At 44.8% G+C, this 24,352-nt stretch overlaps 1 protein-coding gene across 1 annotated transcript in view; it reads left to right on the top strand.

Annotated features, from left to right (window-relative positions):
- SDK1 (sidekick cell adhesion molecule 1) overlaps positions 1-24,352 on the top strand; it is a 675,085-nt gene that overhangs the window by 605,491 nt on the left and 45,242 nt on the right. Inside the window, exons 33-35 of the mRNA XM_065411886.1 lie at positions 5,685-5,820; positions 7,500-7,559; positions 9,571-9,672. Coding sequence (XP_065267958.1) covers positions 5,685-5,820; positions 7,500-7,559; positions 9,571-9,672 — 298 coding nt within the window. The remainder of the gene's footprint in view (positions 1-5,684; positions 5,821-7,499; positions 7,560-9,570; positions 9,673-24,352) is intronic.

The raw sequence follows: 24,352 nt of genomic DNA, 5'->3' as shown, positions 1-24,352 counted from the left end.
ATAGACCCCTAACCTCTGGCTGAGTTACTGATGTCCTCAAATCATGGTTTAAAGACTTCAAGTTACAGCAAATTCACCATTTACATTAGTTTAAACCTGCAAGTGACCTGTGCCCTATGCTGCAGAGGAAGGTGAAAACCACCCAGTGTCTCTGCCAATCTGACCCCGGGGAAAATTCCTTCCCGACCCCAAATATGGTAATTGGTTACTCCCTGAGCATGTGCGCAAGACCCACCAGGCAGATACCTCAAAAAGAATTCTCTGTAGTGACTCAGAGCTCTCCCCATCTAGTGTCCCATCTCTGGCCATTAGGTATTTTTGCTGCTAGCAGTCACTGATGGGCCACATACCATAGTAGGCAGTCCCATCATCCCCTCCCCTCCATAAATTTATCAAGTTCAGTCTTGAAGCCAGTTAGGTTTTTTGCCCTCACTGCTCCCCTTGGAAGGCTGTTCCAGAACTTCACTCCTCTGATGGTTAGAAACCTTCACCGAATTTCAAGCCTAAACTTGTTGGCCTATTTATATCCATTTGTTCTTGCGTCCATATTGGCACCTAAGTTAAATAAGTCCTCTCCCTCCCTGGTATTTATCACTCTGATATATTTATGGAGAGCAATCATATCCCCCAGAGCCTTCTCTTGGTTAGGCTAAACAAGCCAAGCACTTTGTCTCTCCTCTCATAAGGTAGGTTTTCCATTCCTTGGATTATCCTACTAGCCCTTCTCTGCACCTATTCCAGTTTGAATTCATCTTTTTTAGACATGGGAGACCAGAATTGCACACAGTATTCCAGATGAGGTCTCACCAGTGCCTTGTATAATAACACTTTCCTGTCTCTACTGGAAATATCTCTCCTGATGCATCCTAGGACTGCATTAGCCTTTTTCACAGCCACATCACATTGATGGCTCATAGTCATCCTGTGAGCAACCAATGCACCTAGGTCTTTCTCCTCCTCTGTCGCTTCCAACTGATAAGTCCCTAGTTTATAGCAAAAATTCTTGTTGTTAGTCCCTAAATACATAACCTTGCACTTTGCACTATTAAATTTCATCCCATTTCTATTACTCCAGTTTACAAGGTCATCCAGATCTTCTTGTATGATAATCTGATCCTCCTCCGTATTGGCAATACCTCCAAACTTTGAGTCATCTGCAAATTTTAATTAGCGCACACTCACTTTTTGTATCAAGGTCAGAAATAAAACTGTTAAATAAGATTGGTCCCAAGACCGATCCTTGAGGAACTCCACTAGTAACCTCCCTCCAGCCTTTCAGGATGAGCTATTGTAGTCTCCCCTTTAACCAGTTCCTTATCCACCTTTCAATTCTCATATTAATTCCCATCTTCTCCAATTTAACTAATAATTTCCCATGTGGAATTGTATCAAATGCCTTACTGAAATCCAGGTAGATTAGATTAACTGTATTTCTTTGGTCCAGTCAGTCCATTATTTTTAAATGTAACTGGTAGAAAACAACAGAGGGTCCTGTGGCACCTTTAAGACTAACAGAAGTATTGGGAGCATAAGCTTTCGTGGGTAAGAACCTCACTTCTTCAGATGCAAGAAGTGAGGTTCTTACCCATGAAAGCTTATGCTCCCAATACTTCTGTTAGTCTTAAGGTGCCACAGGACCCTCTGTTGTTTTTTACAGATTCAGACTAACACGGCTACCCCTCTGATACTTGGTAGAAAACAAGTGCTTTCCATCAAAGCCTATTATAATAATATTCTAAGATTGCTTTTAAAAATTCTAGATGATGTTACTGTTAACTTCAAGATTGTGTATCACTTTACTTCCATTTTAGACACAGGAGTTTCTGTAACTCACATGATGTAAACAAATTGTTCTTATTACTGCTGCACTCCATCCAGGCAGCCACTCATAATCACTTTACCTACCTCAGCAGATCCCTTGGGCCTTTCTCCAGATAGATAAAAATCCTAAATAATCCATTACATCAAAATCAGAGGTTTACCCATGAAAGACAGATAGGAGTGGAAAGACCTGACCTTTCAGCAAAGTACCCTTTTCAAGGAAGAATCATTATTTTCATGGCAAAGAGAGAAAAACATCCTGGGCCATTTATCTTCTGAGTATTTGTGCTAGATTTGAAGGAGGAAAGGACTGGGGAAAACATGAAAGCATAAATACAATTTGATTGTCAACGGATTCATGTGGAATTAAAGAAATATCCTTTAATTAGATGTATAACATAACATGGAGCATTAGTGTCCCTCATATACTCTTGTTCAATAGTGTTTACCTTTTTTTTTTTTTACATCATATAGGAAATGGTACAGTAAAGTATTTGTCCATAAACAAAGTCTTTCAGGTTTTTTGAAGTGCTTTATGACACTTCTCACTAATTAAAAAGAAGCTGCATATGTTGGATGTAAGAAAGGGCCTTGCTATTCTACTTTGACAGGACTAGACCCCTCACAAAATTCCCCAGGCTCTTTGTGGCTTATGGGGAGAGGGCTAGGAGACAAGTAGTGTCCATCTAACCAGATGGATAGCCAAGTGCATCAGATCATGTTATAGATGGCAGGGGCACCTCTTCCTGGCAGAGAATTAGCACATTGCACAAGGGCACCGGCTACATTGGTGACCTCTTTAGTGTGCATACCCCTCAGAGACATCCACAGGGCAGTAAGTTGGTCTTTTCTTCACAAGTTCACAAAGTGCAAGTGACCAGGGATGATGCTAGGTTTGGCAGGATGCTACTGCAGTCACTCTGCGTGTGAATGCCTTGTACCTTCCTCCGGGAAGTTCTACTGCTTAGGAGTCACCAGCTGTGGAATGTGATAAGGACTATCACTCGATACAGAAAAGGATTCCTTATCTATTACTTACTATTACTTATCTCTACAGTAATGGATCTTCAAGATATGTAGTCCATATACATATTCCATGACCCACTCTCCACTCGTGCTACTGCAGACTCCACAGGCTAGGGGCTCTGAAAGCCGTGGAAGAACTGAGGGGGGGAGCAGGTCCGCCCCTTATACTGTCACGCAGGCACCTGAGGAAATGAAGGATGCATGTGCTGCCCCTCCCGGCACTGCTAACTAGAAAGTTCTTCAACACATGCACACTGGTGTGGTGCAATCACTAGCTGTGGAATATGTTTACGGACTGCACATCTCGAAGAACGTCTGTTACTGCACAGGTAAGCAATTCCCTTTTCCGTCAGCCTTAGGTTATGCACCAACCCCCCCCAAAAAATATTTTTTGCCCTAATGCAGAGGCATTATTTTTCTGTAGTACAGTCAGTTCTGGTGGGTGTCTTTTTGTTGGTGATGGTATGGAGCAGGGGGTGTTATGTTCTTTTTTTTTTTTTTTTTTTTTTTCATAGCAGTATGCTAGACTGTTACCAAATTCTTCTTTAAATTTCCCAGTACTTGCCTCTTTCCCTGTTTTAAATGGTTGAATTATTGGTTTTCACTTTCTTCTTTAAAATTACACAGGGTGTTACCTGGTGTTGTGACTGCATTTCACCCCAGTAGTTACCGTTTCAGTGATGGACAAAGTTATTTCTGTAAAGTTTCCAAAGTACATGGAGATCTTTCTGGAATTTAAAAGCAAGATCATTATAGCTACAGGCATTATCATTTACCCATTCAGTTCCTTGCTGCTTAAATTTGAGAGCATGGATCTTTAGAAAATAATGGCTCACGGTCACTTTTCTTCTCTGCCACATTAAAACTACAGTGTGCTCCTGAAAAAAAAACACTTTTTTTCCAAACCATCATGACTCCCATATCCTGTCTATATCTAAGTAAGTCACTCAGGGTATGTCTACACCCAGCCGCTAGTTCGGCGGCTGGGAATCGAAGTTCTGGGTTCGACTTATCGCGTCTTGTCTGGACGCGATAAGTCGAACCAGGAAGTGATCGCCGTCGACTGCGGTACTCCAGCTAGACGAGAGGAGTACCGCGGCATCGACGGGGGAGCCTGCCTGCCGCGTGTGGACCGAGGTAAGTTCGAACTAAGGTACTTCGACTTCAGCTACGTTATTCACGTAGCTGAATTTGCGTACCTTAGTTCGAATTGGGGGGTAAGTGTAGACCAAGCCTTAGATAAAAACTCTCCTCTCAGTATAATGGATTTCTTAGGCTTTTTTATCTCTAGTTGGAGAAGGACCTGCGGCATTGCAGTAGCATTCCTCTGCTGAGGTATAAGTCCTATTGAGTGGCAGAGTATGTTCTAGAGAAATAACAAGTGTATGGATGGGCAGCCTGGTGGCCCTACATAATTACTATATAGCTCCAAACTGTTATGCTAGAGATCCATATTTAGTTCTCAAGTTAAATTTCTTGTTCTTCAACTTAGCCCAGTATCCAAAGGGGGTACCTTGCTGATGTGAGAACAGCAATGTTGGGCTCTATTCACTCCTCCTCAACCAGAAAGAAGATTTTTTGAAGCAGGAGTGAGTGGAAAGAGCAGAATCCTGGGGGTCCCAATTTATTATGTGCAAGACTCCTTGGGGGAAAAGAAACATAATCTAAAGGGTGAGGGATAGCTCAGTGGTTTAAGCATTGGCCTGCTAAATCAAGGATTGTGAGTTCAATCCTTGAAGGGGCCATTTAGGGACCCGGGGTAAAAATCTGTCTGGGGATTGGTCCTGCTTTGAGGTCTCTTCCAACCCTGATATTCTATGATTCTAAGGAGTGTTGTAGGTGAGACTTATACTCATGGCACAAAAAGGGAGAGACCGTAACCATCCTTCACTTCCTAAATTGCAGTTATTCTCATGACTTGCGTGTTTCTTTGTTCTAGACACATGTGGCTTGAGGGATGTGTGTTCTGCACAGGGCCGGCTCCAGGCACCAGCTTAACAAGCAGGTGCTTGGGGCGGCCAAGGGAGAGGGGCGGCACCTGTGGCAATTCGGGGGCGGCAGGTCCCTCACTCCCTCTAGGAGCGAAGGACCTGCCGCTGAACTGCCGCCGCCGATCGCGGCTTCTTTTTTTTTCCAATTGCCGCCGCCGATCGCGATCGCGGCTTTTTTTTTTTTTTGCTTGGGGCGGCAGAAATGCTGGAGCCGGCCCTGGTTCTGCACTAGCCAAATGTAAATGAGCAGCAGTACCTCATATGGAAGTAGGGCCATTACCAAAATACCTGTTTTTCACCTAATTAGTTAAAACTACTGATCCTTATTCTGCTTCTCATCACCTACTCCTCGTCTCCAACCATGCTGAATCCAGAAGCTGTCCTCAAGGAGAACAGCCAGGAGAGAATCGCTGTTTAATGATAACGCTGTTGCAAAAATTTGAATTCCTCTTCTGCTGTTTTTGTGGCAGGCAACATGTAGCCACATCTGTGTTTTTTGCCACTGGTTTGTCCAGACAATTTGTCACACACCGGATCTTGTGCATTCAGGATGTAGAAAGCTCATGTTCTTGTGAATCAAATAAGCCGTGAACTACTACATCCAGAGCATTTTTAACTACTGTCTGAGTTAAAATAACAATGATGCCTTTAAATGTTGTTTTGTAACTTCCATGAATGTTTGGCTCTTGTATTGTTGAGGGATCTGTTTTCACCATAGAAGTCTGAGTCCCTTTCGCACAGAACCCAGACTCTGGATGAGACTGTCTAAACCAATGTCTTAAACTGTCTGATGTTTGTTGCATTGAACTTCTTACCAAGCACGTTCCTAATGTGAACTTCTTGCAGCCACCAAAGGTTGAGAGTCTGAATGGCTTGCTGTTGGGGTATCGGATTTATTACCGGGAGCTGGAGTATGAAACTGGGCCTGGAACAGAGTCCAAGACTATTAAAATCCCTTCAGCTTTACGAGCTGAACTTACACGTGAGTAGACACACTGCTGTATTACAAGCTGATAATCCACCATTCCATCAGAGCCCGCACCCCTCATTACTCAGTGGAAAGGATGTAAAGATGTGCCACAGGTGCTAAATTATTTAACACTTAAGTACATAGGGCAGAGATGCTCAGAGATGCTATTAACTATGGTCTAAACTACATTATATTTAATGGCACTCTCCAGTCCATGCCAGCATGCTTGAAGTGGCATTCTCTCTCCCTCTTTGTTTCTCCTCCCTCCATGCATACTCTGATTTCCTGCTTTCTCCTATTTCCATCTGGTGGTTACTGTGGTACACTATGTTCTGGCTTCATACACAAAAGGTAGCAGATGCATTTTGGAAAATGTATTTCAATAAAAGGCTTTTTTTTTTTCCCAGTATGATCAGAACAGCTCATGCGAATATTTAAAGTTTCTAAGTGTTTGTCATTATTTAGGGAAGAAATGGAAAGGAAATAAAATAAACAAAAAGCAAGAGTCTCATTGGTGTATAGGTTAATAATAGTCAGCAAACATTGATGGAAAGAATAGTGAGGAGGAGAAGAGTAAGAGAAAAATGAAGAGGAGATTTAAACAGAAGAAGGAAAGTAGGGGGGAAGAATAAGGCCATAAGAATCAGGTTGGAGAGGAGGGCCACGTGATGGCTCAGTAGCTTGAGAGACGTGGACTAGCAATAAAATGTCATTGTGACGGATAAGCTTCTGCCATGATTGAAATCAATGGGATTACTCTCAGATTAAAATTCTACTCACTGTGAGTAAGAGTGGCACAATCTGGCCCTGCAGGGTTTACATGATGTGATAATGTCGTGCAGCATTTCTCAGTACTGGGAGAACCCATCCAGGCTGTCTCCTATAGGCGCTGTTATGATATCTATAGCGAGTAGATTTTCTTTAAAATAGCTTATGCATCAAATTCTGTCTTAATTTACAATGGGATTGCACATAGTGTAAATCAAGGCAGAACGTGGCCCTAAAGGTTCCATAGCTGATTTTCTAATAGTGCTGTAGTATAATTCACCCTACTGTGCTTTTTCGAGAGAGAGAGAGAGAGAGAGAGAGAGAGAGAGAGATTTTTAAAGAAAATTCCCTCTTCTCTTAAAGCAATACAGTGATATTTGTACCCATGCATACCGCTCTTCCACAGTGACCTGCTGTTTTTATACAGTTTATTATTACTGTAAATACCATGAAAGTGAAACTGTGGGAAACTTAGTTTATGTTTTAAAGAAATAAATCCCACATAATTTTAAGCGTTAGCTGTTTGTCCCATATTTGGGGACTTTATCCTATGATGCTCCACATTTAAGCTTTGGTAAGCTGAGAACTAACAATTCAGTGCAGTGTTGGGAGTTTTCCCCATAGAATTTGCCTCCCTTATACTCATTTGTTCTATTTAATCTAAGGAATCAGTACATTTCCCTGTGCTGTATATTTGTGTGATTCTCTCTGTGGTGATGAAATGAAACAGCCCCTTGTGAGTGAGATGCTTTTGATGTATTACGAGAGAGTGATGTGATTTTATTGCCCTTCAAGGTACAGTCCTAAAGCTCAAACTGTGTACGTGTGTGCTGCATCATTTCCCTCTGTCTCTGCTGTACATCATTTGCAATAACTGTTTCCCTGCACTGTAACAAGCTTTCTGCTTTGCTTACTCTGAATAGCCCAAAGCAGCTTCCAGACAGTGAATAGCCCCTCTGCATTAACGACGTATGAATTAACACGTAAGTGCACGCTGCCTTGACTTTTTGTAATGGTTGGGAATACACTATGGGCAAACTTCTATGGTTCTCTTCACCGAATCATGCAGAAACCAACTCAGATTAATGACTCTGCTTCCTTTTCTTTAAATGCTTCTTTCCAATATATCAAGACATTGATGATGCAAGTAGGTAACAGTTTAAAAATCAGGCTGCTGGGAAGGTGAAGCATTATTGACTCTAACATCTCAGTATTTCTGATGCTAAATGAATTCTGATTTTGTTCGCCTCATATTTCACAGTCCATCTGAGTTTAGCTGAATCACATCATTAGTCCTTTGATTCGAACACTGGGATGCTGAGGCACTCCCGCAAGTGGAGGGCTAATTTAGAAAGGGCCCAAAGAATTTGTATGCAGCTCAGAGGTGTGTTCAGTTGGAAATGAATAAAACAGGGTTCGACGGAGTTAAAAGGCAAGTTGCTTTCTGGTGATGATGGTTCACTAGGCAGGTTTGGCCCCAGGCTTTTAAGTTACAGATTGTTAGGGGGGAAAGAAGTAAAGCCCTAGCCCCACACGTATTCGGATGCCTGAACTCGCATATGTTCTGTTTTCCTGGCATTGAAACCCTTCTCGTGATTTTTTAACAACAAGAGCAATAAAAGTTCCTCTGTGCGCGCTGACAAGTGCTGCAATTCCTATCAAGATGGCTGTTTCCTACGGTATATCAATGTTATATTTATAGGCTGGCAAAGCCTTAGTGATGTATCAAAAAATCATCTACTGTGTATCTGAAACGAGTCAGAGATGCTGGACTCTGACTCAGAGATGTGGGCAGAACACTTGTAAATACTTCTGTGAAGCTGAAATTAGAAGGACCCCTGTGATCAGATTCATTGAACCTTTACTGAACTGATGGCCTGCCGGGAGCCACAGAGGTAGGGGTGTAGTGTGATTCACAGATAACCGGGAAAAGGTATTGACAAGGGGAGAAATTCAGACCCATATCCACAAACACACCTGTGTGAATAAACTCAGTGCTGATTAAAGTACAATTTTATTATACTATTGGCCTGTCTTTCGATATACTTTTGCTGTGATACTTTTGCCTGTTAGGTGATAAATATTTACTGTAGAGTAGGTTATTTCATTTTCAGATGCAAATCCTGGAACTCTGGCAGCGGCAGCCAGCCCTCTGTGAGGGTATTTACATGATTCTAGTCTGCCTCTTGTCTTTCCCTTGTTTATTAATTACCCTAATGCCATGGTTTTTGCTAGCTTCTTTTCTCCCTGCTGTCACTCTTTCCACAGCTGTTAGTGTATTTCCTATGGGTCAGCTAAGAAATTTTTGCCCAGTGGCCAAATGGAGCATAGAAGAAGTTGATCTTAAAAAGGAAGGAGATTTCAATGTTCAAACTGTGATCGCTGCAAGGAAAAGTATTCTGTGCAGCCCTTTGAATAGGACTACAAATTCCATCCATGAGTCTCCCTCTGCACCCCACTTCAGCAGCTGCAAACAGTAGTGATGCTGCTGTTGATTGTTCCCAAGGTGGAACTCTTTGAGGCTGGGGGAAGGCCTGCAGCTATGACATCTCCCACCAGCAGACATCAGGATGAGTCCAGATCTTGAACTTTTGGAGCACAGTGCAGAATCCACTCCATGCACATGCTTCCCCCTGAGTAATGGCAGCTGTGGAATAGCCCAGCAATGTTTCTCTCCCCCCCCCCCCCCCCGCACTAGTCACCCACCAAGTATTATCCCTTTTATGGAAGCAGCAAAATAAGGAAGCAATAGTAAAGTCAGGTCCTTTCTTGGGGCAGATATGGCGCCTTTCATATTTATGTAAGTACAATGATGATGTGTGAATTAGAGAAGGGTATAGCCAGGTAAATACTAACTTTTCAGTGACTTACTGTTTCTAGTATTCTAGCACTGTATCGAGTGAGACACAGAATTCTGGGTATAAAGAGCTGAGGGAGTATAAAGTGGGATGTTAAAAGTGCCCATTTTTTTAATCTGCTGATTTAAATTTCCAGAGCTGAAGAAATACAAGAGATATGAAGTTGTAATAACAGCATATAACATCATTGGGGAGAGCCCTACCAGCACACCTGTGGAAGTGTTTGTTGGTGAAGCAGGTAAGCAAATGGAAAATGAATTGATTTAAATAGCACCTGAATTTTTTCACACTTTCCAGGTGGTTGAGACAGGAACTAGGGTATTTGAGAGATTCCTACACAATTTTCTGCAGCACCTCCTGCTGGCAGAGGTTGGGACTGGAGTGCCATAGTCATTTGCTGTTCAGAAGCCAACACATCTACAATACCCAGAATAAAGAAGGAAGATGCCTCCTGAAGAAAGAGGAGAGCAAATGTTTTGAGCAATTTTCAAAAGATTAACATCTGTACCAAATTAGCTGGGAAAGGGAAACTGGAAGTGTGAGGAAAAGGTGACTCAATATAAAGAAGTAAAAAGTGGAGATTAGGAAAACTACAAGGGAAAGGAAGAGGGGGGTCATAAAACAAGAGAGACATTGGAAGTAGATCTTTTTTTATTTTACAGCCCTCTTGCATGGCAATGTTTTCTGTGCATGCACCCCCACAAACATAGCTTGAACAGTTGAATCCATGGAGGGGATTGTCTCCAGCTTAGTGGTAGCTCTGGAGCTGAAGTTCCCAGTCACCCACAAGACAATGAATACTCTTTACCTCTGTCTCTAATCTAACCAGCTGCAAACCCTCCCTCAGCACCTAGATATCTGTCTTGCCATGCACCTTTGCATTACTTTGTATGGATCTAGTACAGAAATGTGCACTGTGCTTTACAAAGTGTAACTTGCAGATCAATTTACAGTCCCTATCCTAAAGGGCTCAGAGTCAAGAGGCACAAGTCATCACAGTGCTCATTACCAAATACTTACCATTTGAACGCTTCATGAAACAGGGACCCTGTCCCGCACAGTAATTCTTGCTGGGAGAGGATGGGATTGGAGTAACTGTCATCTTCCCCCACAGCCCATGTCACTACTTCATTCTTTACAAGTGACTCCAGCTGGGAGAGGCTGGTACTGGGGTAGCTGTGAGCTTCCTCAGCTATTACTTCTGTACCATTCCCCTTGGCAACTTCTCCCATTAGAGTCTCAGGTAAGATGGGATTCCACCACTACTTGGTCTCTTGCCCAATCAGCTGTATGAACCAATCTGATTTCACTTTTATTCTTTTTCTTAAATCTAAGATTTAAAGGTTTGAGTTAGAACTCTAGAGGTGGCTTTTTTATTGCTATATTAAATACTAGATTTCTGTGAACTAAGAAAAAGAAATTATTAACTCTATTTAATCTTTTTTATTTCAGACATAGTTGTAATGTTCACTGTTATATAAAATTTCATCAATTAATCAGAGGTGGCCCTGCTCTCCAGTTCCAGTTGGAGATACTTACATAATTGAGATAGATAGTTAGTTATTTTGCTGGAGTCCTAACTTCTTCCTGCAAAAGATGGCAAAGGAAGCTCCAAATGGAGCCAAGTATGTCTGGCTTCAAAACAATTTTCCTTTCATAACTAATAGCTCATCTCTGCAAGGTGTTTATATATACACACACACACACACCATGATAAATACAACAAAAGGAGGCTGCTACATGTCTTTAAAGCCCTCAACCCACATATTGCTCTTAGCAGCCCACATGGGTGGCAGGGGGATGAAGAGCTCATGAATACAGCAAGGCACCTGGAGGGCCTTCTTTCATATGTAGCCAGGGATGGGGTTTCTCAAGCTGCAGCACAGTTCGCTGGGTTTGTTAGGCCTTGTGGAGTTTACTCTAATTAGGGACAATACAGATCCGTGCTGTGGAAATTGTGAATTTAGGATCTTCCTGCAGATTTTCCGACCTATTGTGTGATGTTACAGTGCAGTGTTAAGTGGCTGTCATGTTTCAACCCAGAGGTGGCAGCTTTTCTTTAGGGAGTGATGTGTTCCCTCTATATAGCTTGTATGTTGTTTTAAGTTTTTGAAGTGATTTTGGAATCCTTTAGGATGAAAGGTGCTGCATAAATGTAAATTGTTTTGTTTTACTGGCATTTCTAAGGGCTTCCTAACTGCAGTAGCAAAGGCAACTAAATAGCAAGCAGGAAGAGATGGGTCTTTTGATTTGGTTTTGGCCCTGGAGACCCATTTACAAAAGATCACACAATTAAAAAGTGAGGGTTACCAACACTGGGGGTGGGAGCTCACTAATCCACTGAAAGATAGAGATTATCATACCATCGCCAGTAGCGCACACAGAGACAAAAGGAGACCAACACCAGTTCAGCTTACCCCAGATAGTCTATTGTTGAGTGCTGTTAAATGGCTGCTGCATTCCATCCCACAGGTTGCAGTATGTGGTGGGTAAAGTGAGTCCTTTTGTAGCTTATACCGCTCTTCTGGAAGGAAGGTGCCATATAGAGAGAAAGATGCAAGGTATATATTTGGGGGGGAATATGTCATTCCTAAATTTAGAATCCACTAGTCTCAGAAAGTTAAGATCTTCTGGCATTGTTTTCATCTTTATGTCTTGTGCAGCATGGAGTACAATCAGCACCAAATTACTCCTACCAGGGCCGGCTCCAGGCACCAGCGAAGGAAGCAGGTGCCTGGGGCGGCCAATAGAAAGGGGCGGCAGTCCATCTGTTGTTGGGGCGGCACATCCGGGTCTACGGTGGCACTTCGGTGGCCACTCAATCGGGTGTTCCTTCTTTTTTTTTTTTTTTTTTCTTCGCCGCTTGGGGCAGCAAAAAAGCTGGAGCCGGCCCCGACTCCTACACACTCATTGATGTGCAGTTCAAATAGTCTGCATTAAGGATTTATCCTTAATCTTTACCCTCTACATATGGTGGAACCAACTTTCTGCACAGGAGGATTACCTGCAGATCTGCCCCTTCCCTCTCTGTTAGATTTGAATTATTCCTATTTGTTTGGATTTTATGTATTACAGTAATGAAGCTTTTCAGTACTCGGGGCATGCTTGACCATTTTTTTTTAAATGCCCTAATAAATAGAGATCTGTGGGTTACCCCAGATCAAATCAAACAACCCAGTAACAACATAACACAACACTATAACAAGACAAGAAGGAATCACCAGCACACCAGACTCCTACACCACTACTACTAATCAACCTTACCCAACACCCATCTCCTCAGAGGCAAGGGTCCTAGCCATTAGGTACCCATTGTGATGCACTTGGCGTTCAGGGCAAGAAGGAAGATGACAATATTTCTGTGAGCGTGACATGATTGTTGACAAGACTGGGCAGTAATGGTGACACTCTGTCTCCTGACTTGAGCAGTGAAATAGTGGGGTAGATGCAAGCGGCTTTTTCCTAGGGGACGAGCACACCGACCAGCAGATTCCTCTTCTGAATGGACTAGAAGATGCTTGTAATGGTCTAATGTTGCCTTTTAGATCCAGCCACAGCTCTGCCCTGCTCATTAGTGAACCGTGTGCAGCTCCTCACAAATGACAGAAAAATGGAAAGCTGCTACTTACAGAAATTAGAAAGGGAGTCACAGCCCCTTCGGCAGGCCCCCTTCTCTCCTTGTTAATTCATTTAACAGTTCAGCTGTCAGGGCTCCAGCTTTGTTGGAAAGCCAGTGAATGTTCAGTGAGAGCCTAGGTACTGATATTAATCCTGGTCCTAAATACAGCTGCTACCAGAGGTGGTGTTCTACTCGAATGAAATAAAGATTCCTTTACAGCCACTTCTATGCCAGGAGCATTGGCTTGTTGTCGTTATCTGCTTGTGGGGTGGGATCTGGAGTTTAGGAAGCTTCCAATATCTGCATAGTAGTTGAATAGAAATCACAGATTTAGGGTAGTCATGCTTCCCCTAATTTAGGGAGGTGAATAAAATGGAAGGCAGCAGTACAAATCCTTTGCTAACAAGCATGCACACACTGGTGCTTTCTCTCATCCAGCAGAGCTGCCCTGGATGAAATATAATGGAATTTTTAATTTTTTCTAGCAGCTGCTGCTGGAGGTGTATATTTGTGGAGAGGAAAGGGTGAAATATGCCAAGAACTACTTTCCTTTTAAACAGGTGATGAAGGCACTTGTGGGAAGGGGAAAGTGACGTGTGTCATTATAACTGATGGTGACATTGACGACCTTCATGCTTCCCGGGAGCTGATGCATCTGATTTTTTTTCTTTTTAATTTTTTTAATAATGAGCTCTGACAGCGGACTCGGCACAGGAAGCAAAAAGACGCAGCCAAGGACTCAGAGATGCAGACCCTCTTCCCGGGAGTCCTGTATTGAAATGCTGCCTTGGCTGCTAACATCAGCTTTTGGAAAAGTATCTGTCTTGCTTTCACTTTGTCTAATGAAAGTTGCAGTCTGGACAGTAATAGGACCATTTCTTCCCCTCCACCGCCTCCTGACTTGAATTTGCCTCCACAGTACAAAGCTTACAGAAGCCAAAGCAAATATCTTTTCACACTATTACCTGTAATTATTTTCCTCTGCCTCCCTGCCTGCAGCACCACAAATGTCCCTAGAGCTCATGAACTTGTGTATTTTTCATCCCCCTGCCCACCTGCATCTAAAACACTGATAGTGCACCCCAGAAGGGTTTGTTCCTGTCAATTACAGCAGGAAAAGCATTCAAATTCTTCTGGGAAGTCTCTGGACTAGTACAGACAGGCAAGGAATAGAAACAGGCTGGGGAGTGCCAAGGACATGAATAGGAGATCGAGACTAGGAGGAACACAAGGTGCAGTGGAGGGGGGGGGGGGGCACTGAATATCTAGGTGGGAGAACAGGGACTGTGCTCAGGAAGGAGGAGCAGGTAACAGCATTTTGGGGGCTGAAGGCTAAGTTCTAGACACCTGGTTCAATGCGGTGAGTTGCTCCCAGCAGGGTGCGTTCTCCCTTTGATTCTTGTTCTGCTATTGGAGGAAGATGTGAGTGCAAGGACTTATCCTCATTGGCTGTTTTCATCCCCTGATGTAAGCCCTCTCCAGTACTTTCAAATGTCCTTCCAGAATGGCCAATTTGGCATCATTTCCCCACACCCCCCAATTACTTTGAGGGAGAGGAGAGGGAATCTTCTCCCCATCTCAAACCTCCCAGCCCTTACAGAAAAAGGGCTTCCTCTTGTTTGCTTTCCAGAATGTAGTTGAAATGATGCCTCTAGAGAGAGGTTCCTGGAACCTTCTTGATAAAGGCCCAACAGGAAAACCAACACTTCAACACATTATAGCTGGCAACTTCAGTCACTCTAAGGCCTGGTCCACACTACCCCCCCACTTTGGACTAAGGTACGCAAATAACGTAGCTGAATTCGAAGTACCTTAGTCCGAACTTACCGCGGGTCCAGACGCGGCAGGCAGGCTCCCCCGTCGATGCCGCGTACTCCTCTCGCCGAGCTGGAGTACCGGTGTCGACGGCGAGCACTTCCGGGATCGATTTATCGCGTCTAGACAAGACGCGATAAATCGATCCCAGAACATCGATTGCCTGCCGTCGGACCCGGAGGTAAGTGTAGACGTACCCTTCTTTGGCCCTCTTCGCTGTTTTCCCTCAATCTGTTTGGGGCATGTGTGTTGCAGCCATAGGTGCTGGAACTAGGGGTACTGGGGGTGTCTCAGCGCCCCCTGGCTTGAAGTGGTTTCCATCATATACAGGGTTTACAGTTTTCGTCAATGATTCTCAGCACCCCCCACTCTACAAATTGTTCCCGCGCCCCTGGTTGCAGCTGTGTGTGTGAATGACTGAGCGTCTGCAGATTAGAATTGCAGTGCTGCCAGGGTTGCTGCAAGAGTTAGTTGAACATTTCCACTCTAAACCCCATTTTGAGGGAGGTTAAATATCTTGGCCATTTCAAATTGCATCAGTTTAAAATGTAGGATGCAGTTTGTCAGCCTCGCTGCAGTTTTTCCTTCTGTTAAAGAGGTGGGGGTGGGGAACTGGTTTCATTTTGGCCAAGCTTTAAACAAAGTGTAGCTTACCTTAACACCCCCGCTGCCTAAATAAATCTGTACTATAATATCTTGTACTGGCAGTGGGCTGATCCCTCTTGACATGTAGAAGTACCAACCTTTTGAAATGTAGGAAGTATTTTAATTGCAAGAGTTACCTTCTGAACATGAGTAAAAGGCTTCTTTGGGTGAGGGGGCGGGGAATAAGAAGTATGTAAGATGTTGATTTTCTGTTTAAATCTGAAGGGGCTGCAGAGCCTTCATGGTGCACAGTGGTACTGGGACATTGCCATTACACAGTGGGGGGGGGGGGGGGTGCTGTTCTCCAGCAGAGACATTAAATCCTTCCCTCAGCTTCTTGAGCATGGAGAGGTTTCAGCTGACTCCTTCCACTTGCTGCCTAGTTTACCCCCCTGTCCCCCGCGCTATGCCACTCTGCTTTGCATAGGGGCCTAGCAACAGCAGCAGTACATCTGAAACTGACTAACAGTCTGGTCTCTGAAGCATTGTACTGGGGTTCAGAGTTAAGGATTGCTAGCTAGTTTCCCTGACATTGCTGCTTGAAAGAATGGGGTGAAATAGAAGCAGAACAAGAAAGGAAAAACATAGGAAGGTGAAAAGAGAAAATGGAGGGAAGGTGAGTGTTCTATCTTGATTGGGGTTTCCAGTCACATACCTTTCTCCAACCTCTTGTGCCTTACAAGAAGCCAGTAAAATCATGGCTCTTATATCCAAATGGCATAGCCATCTGTGTGATCAGCCATTGGACTTTACAGGTATTGCCTTGTACCAGCATTTCTCTGGTGATCCTGTCAGCTTCTGTGAAATGTTTTGTGCTTCCATAGTCTCATTCTATACATGGGCATCACTCTGGATTTGCCTGCACTAAGCCCACATGAGACCTATAATTCACCATTGATGCAGCTTCACTTGTGGTAACACTGGTGTGGATAGTGCACAGCATCTCTTTGGACCCTGGAAGGTTGATGAAAACACCTGAGCCTTGCCTATGTTAGAGTTTTCACCACTGCACTGGAGTTGCATTGATGGTATGGATATGAATTGTACTAATCTAGACAAGGCTTATCTCTGTTTCCTACTAACGTCACCCACCCAAGCTACTCTGTTAGAGGTAATTTTAGGATCTCACGCTCTTTGTAGGAGATCAAAGAGGTTTATTTATTAAACACCCAAACTGAGTAACTTCAGCTCTGTGGATGTTATAATGGAAAGGGAGAATCTAACCAGGCCAGTGCAAGCCCCTGGAAGAAGTGTCCTAATGTCAATGTGACAAAAAGATATCCCGGCAGGTTGCTGGGGACTTCAATCCATTGTCAAGATAGAAAGGAAGGAACCAGGAGTCATACTGCTGTCAAAGCATGTTATTCTGCCATATAGAAAAAGGAATTTCAAAACAATGCATTGAAAAATGTCAGGCCTGAGACAGAGTTGTGATAGTTTTATCTGACATCTTTTAATTCCCCATCAAGAATGCAGAGGCTTACTGAAATCATTTGCTATATTTTCATGCAGCAAGTAAAAGCAGCTGACTGAGCACCTCATTAACAGCTCATTAAGCTGTTAATATCAGTCATAAGCAGCCCTCGGTACAACACAATGCTTTATACTGTGCAGCAGTTTCTTGTTTAGCTCTGGCTTAATTGCCTCCTTCTATCATGTTGCGATGCAGAAAAGGTGTTAGTGTCCGAGCTAAAGGGATAAGCGTTTTTGATCAACAGAGCTTACCGTCTTTTCCCCGTTATCATTTATTTATGTCCCATTGTACCATACTTTGCCATGCAACACTTGCCTGGACAATTAACTTACCTCTTACAAACCTGACAGTCCCCTGGCAGCTCTCAGCAATGACCAGCTGAAGACATAGACTGTAGCTACACTAGCGTTTTTTAGAAAAACTACCACCGTTGCACTACCACCAATGTAAGCAATTGTAGGAGCACTAGTTAAACCAGCTGATAGCATTCATACTGTTGTGTTGCCCTGATAGGAACTAAGTGCAGGGACAGAGGATGCTGTGGTGAAACTATTTGTGCCCAGTAAAGCTGCATCTGCACTAGGTCTCTTTGTTCTCTGTTTGTCCAGGGCCTACCATGGTGGGTTCCTGGTCCATGACTATGGTCCCTATGTCTTACAGTAATACAGTGATAAACAATGGTAGGAAATGTGCTGGTGGATACATGGCCTTAATGAGAAAAGTAGCAAGACTCCCTCACTGAAAGCAAAGAAATTAATTTCCCTTAAAAAAACACGAACAAGCTCTATTAAAATAAAATGGGCCATGTATTGCACAGATGAGGTTGGGGCTGTGACAAAACCACCTCTGCCTTTGGCTTATAACTCATATTCAAGCTGGGATAGGCTTTAGAGTTTGACTATGGTTGGCTCAAGGGTTAACATTGCAATCAGCTGTGTTTCTTCTCACTCTCCCCTGTCCTGCTCTGCTTGCATATACTCATCCTGGGATAAGTGAGCAAGGTACTGTGATGTTTCTCTTGCATACCTCAACTCCCTACGGTCCTGCCATCTCACTTTTCCTCCAGTGTGACTGCTGTGAACCTAGGCACAGGGGAATGTTGTTGTTTTTGCTTTCAGATTTCAGCATCCCAGCCATTGTCAGGCACTGAACTGAAGGCATTTATCAGGGATTGAAAGTAAAAAGGCCTTGATTTTCCTCATAAAAATTTGAATTAGCAACCAACTGAAATTATATGGCCATAGCAAGCACAAATATTCAATTGAGTGCAAGAATGTTACAGTGAAAAAACTCCAACACCCAGAAAATGCAGAGCTCAGTCTTTCCCCATCTGGACTCCAAACTTCTCCAGTCACATTAGCCTCGTTGCAATCCTGCAGCCTCAAATGAACCATATTTGGCTGCTGAACCCTAAATGAGCCAAAATTGAGACCTCTTGCCTGATTCACTTCTAATTTTGGAGAGAGTCTACCTTAGCTCCTGATCTTCCCTATTAATTTTGAGACTGATACGACTTTTTTTTATGTAGTGCTGTAGCCTCGTTGGTCCTAGGATATTACAGAGAAAAGGTGGGTGAGCGAGACAAGCTTTCAAGCTATACGGAGCTCTTCTTCAGGTCTGGGAGTGTGGCTGCTAGATACAAGGTGGAACAGATTGTTTAGCATCAGTGGTTAACACATGTTTCAAGGGACTATTCAAGGTGAAGTGGCCTTTTAACACCCCTCCAGTCATAGGGAGGAAAGGAAGGGAGGGAGAAGCAGCTGAGGGGGGGTGTGGTTGTTAGTGGGTTACAGATTGTTGTAATATGCCATAAATCCAGTGTCTATTCAGTCCATGATTTTTAGTATCTAGCAAAGTTTTGAAATATTTGTGGGTTTTGAAATATGAGTGTAGGGTGGAGTGTGTAAAATCAGGCTTATAATGGGAACTCTCTCAAGAACTAAAGACCATCACAAACCTCACCACTTTTCTTTCACCTGGCATTTGCTAGTATAAACACATAGCAACAGGTATAGATATATTAAAAACAACAATCCACCTCCTGCCCACACACACACACAAAACCAAACCAGTACACTCCACTGTGCTTCTCCCTCTGGGGAGAAAAGGAGAGAACAAACAATGCTTGACAGATGTTAGTCAGACAGCTGAACTCACTTCTGGAAGGTGCTCAGATACTATGGTAATGAGGGTGGCATAAGAACCTACATAGAATGAAATAGAACTCAGCTGCAGCCTTAACGATTTGAGGAGCCAGCAGGGTCAAGGTGAGGAGTAGCTTCATTTGCTGTGAGGATGGAGTTTCCATGCAGACTAAGTAGTCTTTCTGGCTTAAATATGTACATACATTCTCTCATAGTGCAAAGTACCATAGGGTCACGTCACAATGAATAGTCAGGGCAGCACAGCCTCTTCCCTGTGTGGGAGCTGGGATGGGCCTTAGCCCCCCTCACCATGATGCCTGCTTCTCTCCATGGGCTCCAGCTCCTGCTCATCCCCCCACCCCCACCCCGAGGTCTCTCCCCATGGCCCCATCAGAGGCCAGAAGCCAAAGCCAGGCAGTGTGGGCAGTGCTCGCAGCCAGTAAGAGTTGCCTTGGCAGGGGGACCCAGCTCTGGGGCTGGCAGAGCCCTCAGGGTCCAGGGCTCTCTACAGTTGCTCTCATGGACTCCAAGGGCTCTCTCAGCCCCAGAGTTGTGTCCCCCCTGCCGAGGTGACTCTTACCGGGGTCCGGGGAGCAGCAAGTGTAGAGAGCCCTGGAGCCTCCACCTGCCCTGGATGGCATGCCCTGGCAGGTGGGGACATAGGCCAGGGGCTGCTCTTGGGCATCCCTGCCCAGACTTACTTCTCCGCTGCTGCTCCACTGCTCTCTCCACTCTGCCTTCAGAGCTGGGTGGCTGGAGAGCGGCAGCTGCTACGGGATGGGGGGGGCCGAAGGCAAATTTTGGGGTGGCTACAACTCCCACCACATCCCCACCAGCACAGCCCCTGTGAATAGAACCCAGAACACAAGAATCATTGGCCAGCAAACGTCCTCCGCGTTCCGCCGTCTTCACACAGCCTTGAGAGGCGCGCCATACCGCATCCCGTCCAGTCAGCCACATTGTCAAACCACACTTTCTGTGGGCATCCCCAAGCACCTGGCACCAGATCCTGCAAAACTTACTGTGGCAATCTTCCTCTGCTCATCAGACCCAATGTCTTGCAAACTCACGTTTTCTTCTTTGGCTTAAATGGAGAAATGCTGTACATTACCATTATGTTAAACATGAAGGGCTTCAGATCCAAACCATAACTATGCTTTCCAAAGCCATGAAGGTGGCTAGTCACCCAGTTATTGCTAGAGGACATACCATGTTTGTATGTGAGAACAAAGAACTATATAGCACACAGTGTCACTGAATAATGCATTCATTTGGTGTGTTCAAGACGAAAAGTCATTACTCTTTCTCCAATCTATGAACCAAAAGGTGCTTGTGGACAGCCCAATACTCTGTTAATAGCACCATATTTGAGACTCTGGTTTGGCCCTTTATTCCTAAGGTGTCAGGAAATGAGACTGCTATAGACGCAGCCCACAGTGGGTGGTGGGGAAGGGTGTAGCAGTTCTTGGCATGGGCGGCTCATGGGAGGGACACAAAGGGGGACACCAGCTAAAGGGGGGCACGTGACCTCCCCACGTGACCCACCATGTGACCCCAGCACGTGACTCCTCCCTGCCCCCAGCCCGGGTCCCCGCACCCTCCCCGTCCCCTCCCCATCCCACATTACGAGAGAGGGGAGCTCTGTCCTCCCACTGCACCAGATACCGATTTCAGGCAAAAAGAGGGCAGCCCCACACCGACAACTCCTCCGGCATGGCTGTACTGCCCCCAGCCCTTCCACGTAGCTGCGTCTCCTGGGGTCTGTACAGCCCCGCCAGAGGACAGTGCTGGCGGCTTGAGGCGGTACCAGTACAGCCGTGCCAGAGGAGCTGCCAGCATCGGGCGCTGGCTCCTGGGAGCAGCAGTCCCACATTCTGCTCCATTCGCCACTGCAGTTCCCAGGAGAGCCCTGCAGTTCACTTCACTGCTAAACAGAACCGCAGGGCTCTCCTGGGAACCGCAGAAGCAAAAGGAGCAGAACATGGGGCCACCAGGTGGCCCCACACCAGCAGCTCCTCCGGCGCAGCTGTACTGGTACCACCCCCAGCCCTGTCCTCCGGCGGGGCTGCACAGACTCCAGGAGATGCAGCTGCATGGAAGGGCTGGGGGCAGGGGGAGGGCAGTACAGCCCCGCCAGAGGAGCTGTCGTGGCCCCACATTCTGCCCCTTTCGCCGTTGCGGTTCCCTGCTGACTGTGCCCACCCCCACCAGGCATCTGGAGAGGGGCATGTGACCCTATTGACCCTCCCAGGCATTGCCTTTGGGTCTTGGGGTACCCAAGGCTATGTGTCATCTTGTTATTTCCTGCCTCTAGCAAGAGGGAGTCTTGCCTGTGATAGCTGGGTGTTAGCTCCCCAACACCACCAGCCTATGCCAGCCCTGTCTTTGCCTTGCAGGTTAAGATTTTTAAGAGCAGGTTAGACAAACACCTGTCAGGAATGGTCTAGATAATACCTAGTCCTGCCATGAGTGCAGGGGATTGGACTAGATGTCCTCTTGAGGTCTCTTCCAGTTCTATGATTCTATGTCCCTGACTCCCCTTAGATCATTCCCCTGTGATATCCAGCTCCTGACACTGGCTCCTCACAGAAATCCCAGATCCTCTGACCCCAAAGGAAGTGTCCTCAGTTTACTGGTTTTACTGTAAATCATCACTCCTGTATCCCACACAGGACTTGTGAGCACTTGTAATAAAACAAAAGAAAGTTGATTTAAGAAAGAATAGAGATTCCACTACAAACAAGAGAGAATGATGGAAACAAATGGTTATAATATAAAACAAAATCATAAAACACGGACTAAGGCCTACACGGTTACCGTTCCCATCTAATGAATTCGGTTTTCCCCTTCTGAGTTCAGCCTGTTGCAGAGCTGGCTTGCTTCTCAGGAACTAGGATCCAATCGTTCATGAAACACCCCTGCTCAACAAGATGTCTCCGCAGTGAAAGAATGCAGTGTCTTTTTCCACCCTGTGACACGTTGAGTGGATCTTTTACCTTTATTCACGGACAGGGCAATCCCCTGTCTGTTATAATGTTTCTTTTTACCTTCAAGTCCTGTTGATTGTTTGCAGCTGTCTTTGATGGTTTTCCATTTACTGTTCTAGGATGGAGCAAAGGTAGGCAACTGAACCTTGCATTAATTACATCATCTGCTGATCAGGGAGAGGTGAGATATCCCTCCCGCTTGAATGGGTCATCAATGAGACTAACTTTTACCCCAAGCCCATAAGGCATAGTTTCAATAAACCTTCAGAGTTACAAACGCCTCAGGAATGGAGGTTGGTTGTAACTCTGAACAAAACACTATGGTTCTTTCAAACATTTACAACTGAACATTGCCTTAATACAGCTTTGAAACTTTACTATGCAGAAGAAAAATGCTGCTTTTAACTATCTTAAATTAAGTGAAACAGAGACAGGAACAGTTTACTTACCTTGTCAAATCTTTTTTTAAACTTTCCCTTTATTTTTTAGTAGTTTACATTTAACCCAGTATTGTATTGTACAGTATTTGCTTTTTTTCCCCTCTGCTGCCTAATTGTGTTCTTTTAGTTCCAAATGAGTTGTGTGGTTGACCAGTCAGTTCACACTATGCTTCATTGATAAATACCATGAAAGTGATGTAGTGGGGTAGGGAGTTTGTCAGGTTTGAGGCAGGAGTTGCTTGTAAAGAACAGTGAACCCTTTGTCCGTTGGCACCAATGGTTCTCTGCATCACAAAGGGTGTGCCATTGTGTTGCTCTACAAGTTGTTCTACAGATGACTATGTAGGGAACAGTCCGGCTATGGCAGAAATATGAACTAGCTGATGTAACAGTATTTTCCATCTTTAATGTCTGAGATGCAGAAGTGGTGCTGACTGATGTGATAGGAACCCCATCCATTTTCCTTAGTCTGAGAGACAGCCCTCTTGACATAGGGTATTAAGGGAGTGAGAGGAAACTGAGGAAGGTCAGGGGGATTCTAAGGTTTCCCCTCTACTCCAGGAGGAGTTGGCTTTTATACCAACACTCTTTAGTATTTAATGTATGGTTTTATACTTCATTTTACACTTGCTTTGGTTTGTTAGTTTTATCCTGTAGCCCTGGCCCTCCTAGCAAGTGTGTCTAGGATAATGAGGTGAAGGAGGGAGCCTTTCATTCAGGAGGATGAAGGGAAAAGAGCAGAAAGGTATCATTTTAAAACGCATATTCTGCTGTGACTGAATGGTGCACATGTGTTCTAATCCCTTTGATTTTGATAGGAGAAAAGATTACATGTAAAGATTGCAGCTGTTTTAGCTCCCCCTAGTGACACTTTGAGCTGTACTAATCCCTAGCAAATGAAATTTTCAAGGATCAAGGACAGGATGGATTTTGAAGCTTGGGTCTGTAATTAACAGTCATTTAATTGAATGATATAGTATTCAGTATTGCCATCTGCAAGAAATTGAAAATCATGATTTGGACCCCCCAAAAGCCATGAGATTTAAACAATATATATGTTGTATTTTTGAGTCTTCTGATTTGTGAGCTCCTCCTGCCCATCCCCAGTGCATGTGCTTGCATGTGTGTGTGACAATTAGTGTTGACACTCTCCCAAATATGTTGGATAAAGTGATTTTGGTCGGTGTTGTAGGAGCTCTCACCCCCACATATGCCTATCCCCTACCCAGCAATTAATTCCGTTCCTCAATCCCCCACCATCAGTTCTGTCCCCCCAGCCTATCCCTCAGTTCAGCCGCATCCCATCAGTTCAACCCCTCCCACTCCATTGCTCCCACCCCCTAAGTTCAGACCTCTCCCAGTCGCCCCATCAGTTCAGCCCCTCGCAGTTCAGCCTCCTGCCCATCCTCACCAGTGCTCCTCCTGGGTTTCTACACACACACACACACACACACACACACACACACACACACACACAGAGAGCCTAGGGGCTGCTGCAGGGTTCCCTCTCCCTATTTCAGGTCTGTGGGGGGCAGCTCCAGGGGCTCCTTCCTGTCTGCCCCTTCCCTGGCCAGGAGCTGCAGTGGGGAGGAGCAGAGGTGCCAAGGAGCAGAGGTGAGCAGAGAGACTCTGCTGACTTCCAGCAGGGATGAACTTCAGGAGGAGGCTGGAGCTTCTCGCGGCACTGTGAGCCGGCTTCAGCCCCCATCACTCTCAGAAAAATGGCAAGAGTTGGCAACACTGATTACTAGGAACATTTCCTACATTCTTAAATTCTGGCTATTCTGATGCTTT

Source organism: Emys orbicularis, chromosome 10 (assembly GCF_028017835.1).
Source record: "Emys orbicularis isolate rEmyOrb1 chromosome 10, rEmyOrb1.hap1, whole genome shotgun sequence".
Taxonomy (NCBI): domain Eukaryota; kingdom Metazoa; phylum Chordata; order Testudines; family Emydidae; genus Emys; species Emys orbicularis.
This window is presented reverse-complemented; position numbering and strand designations above follow the sequence as displayed.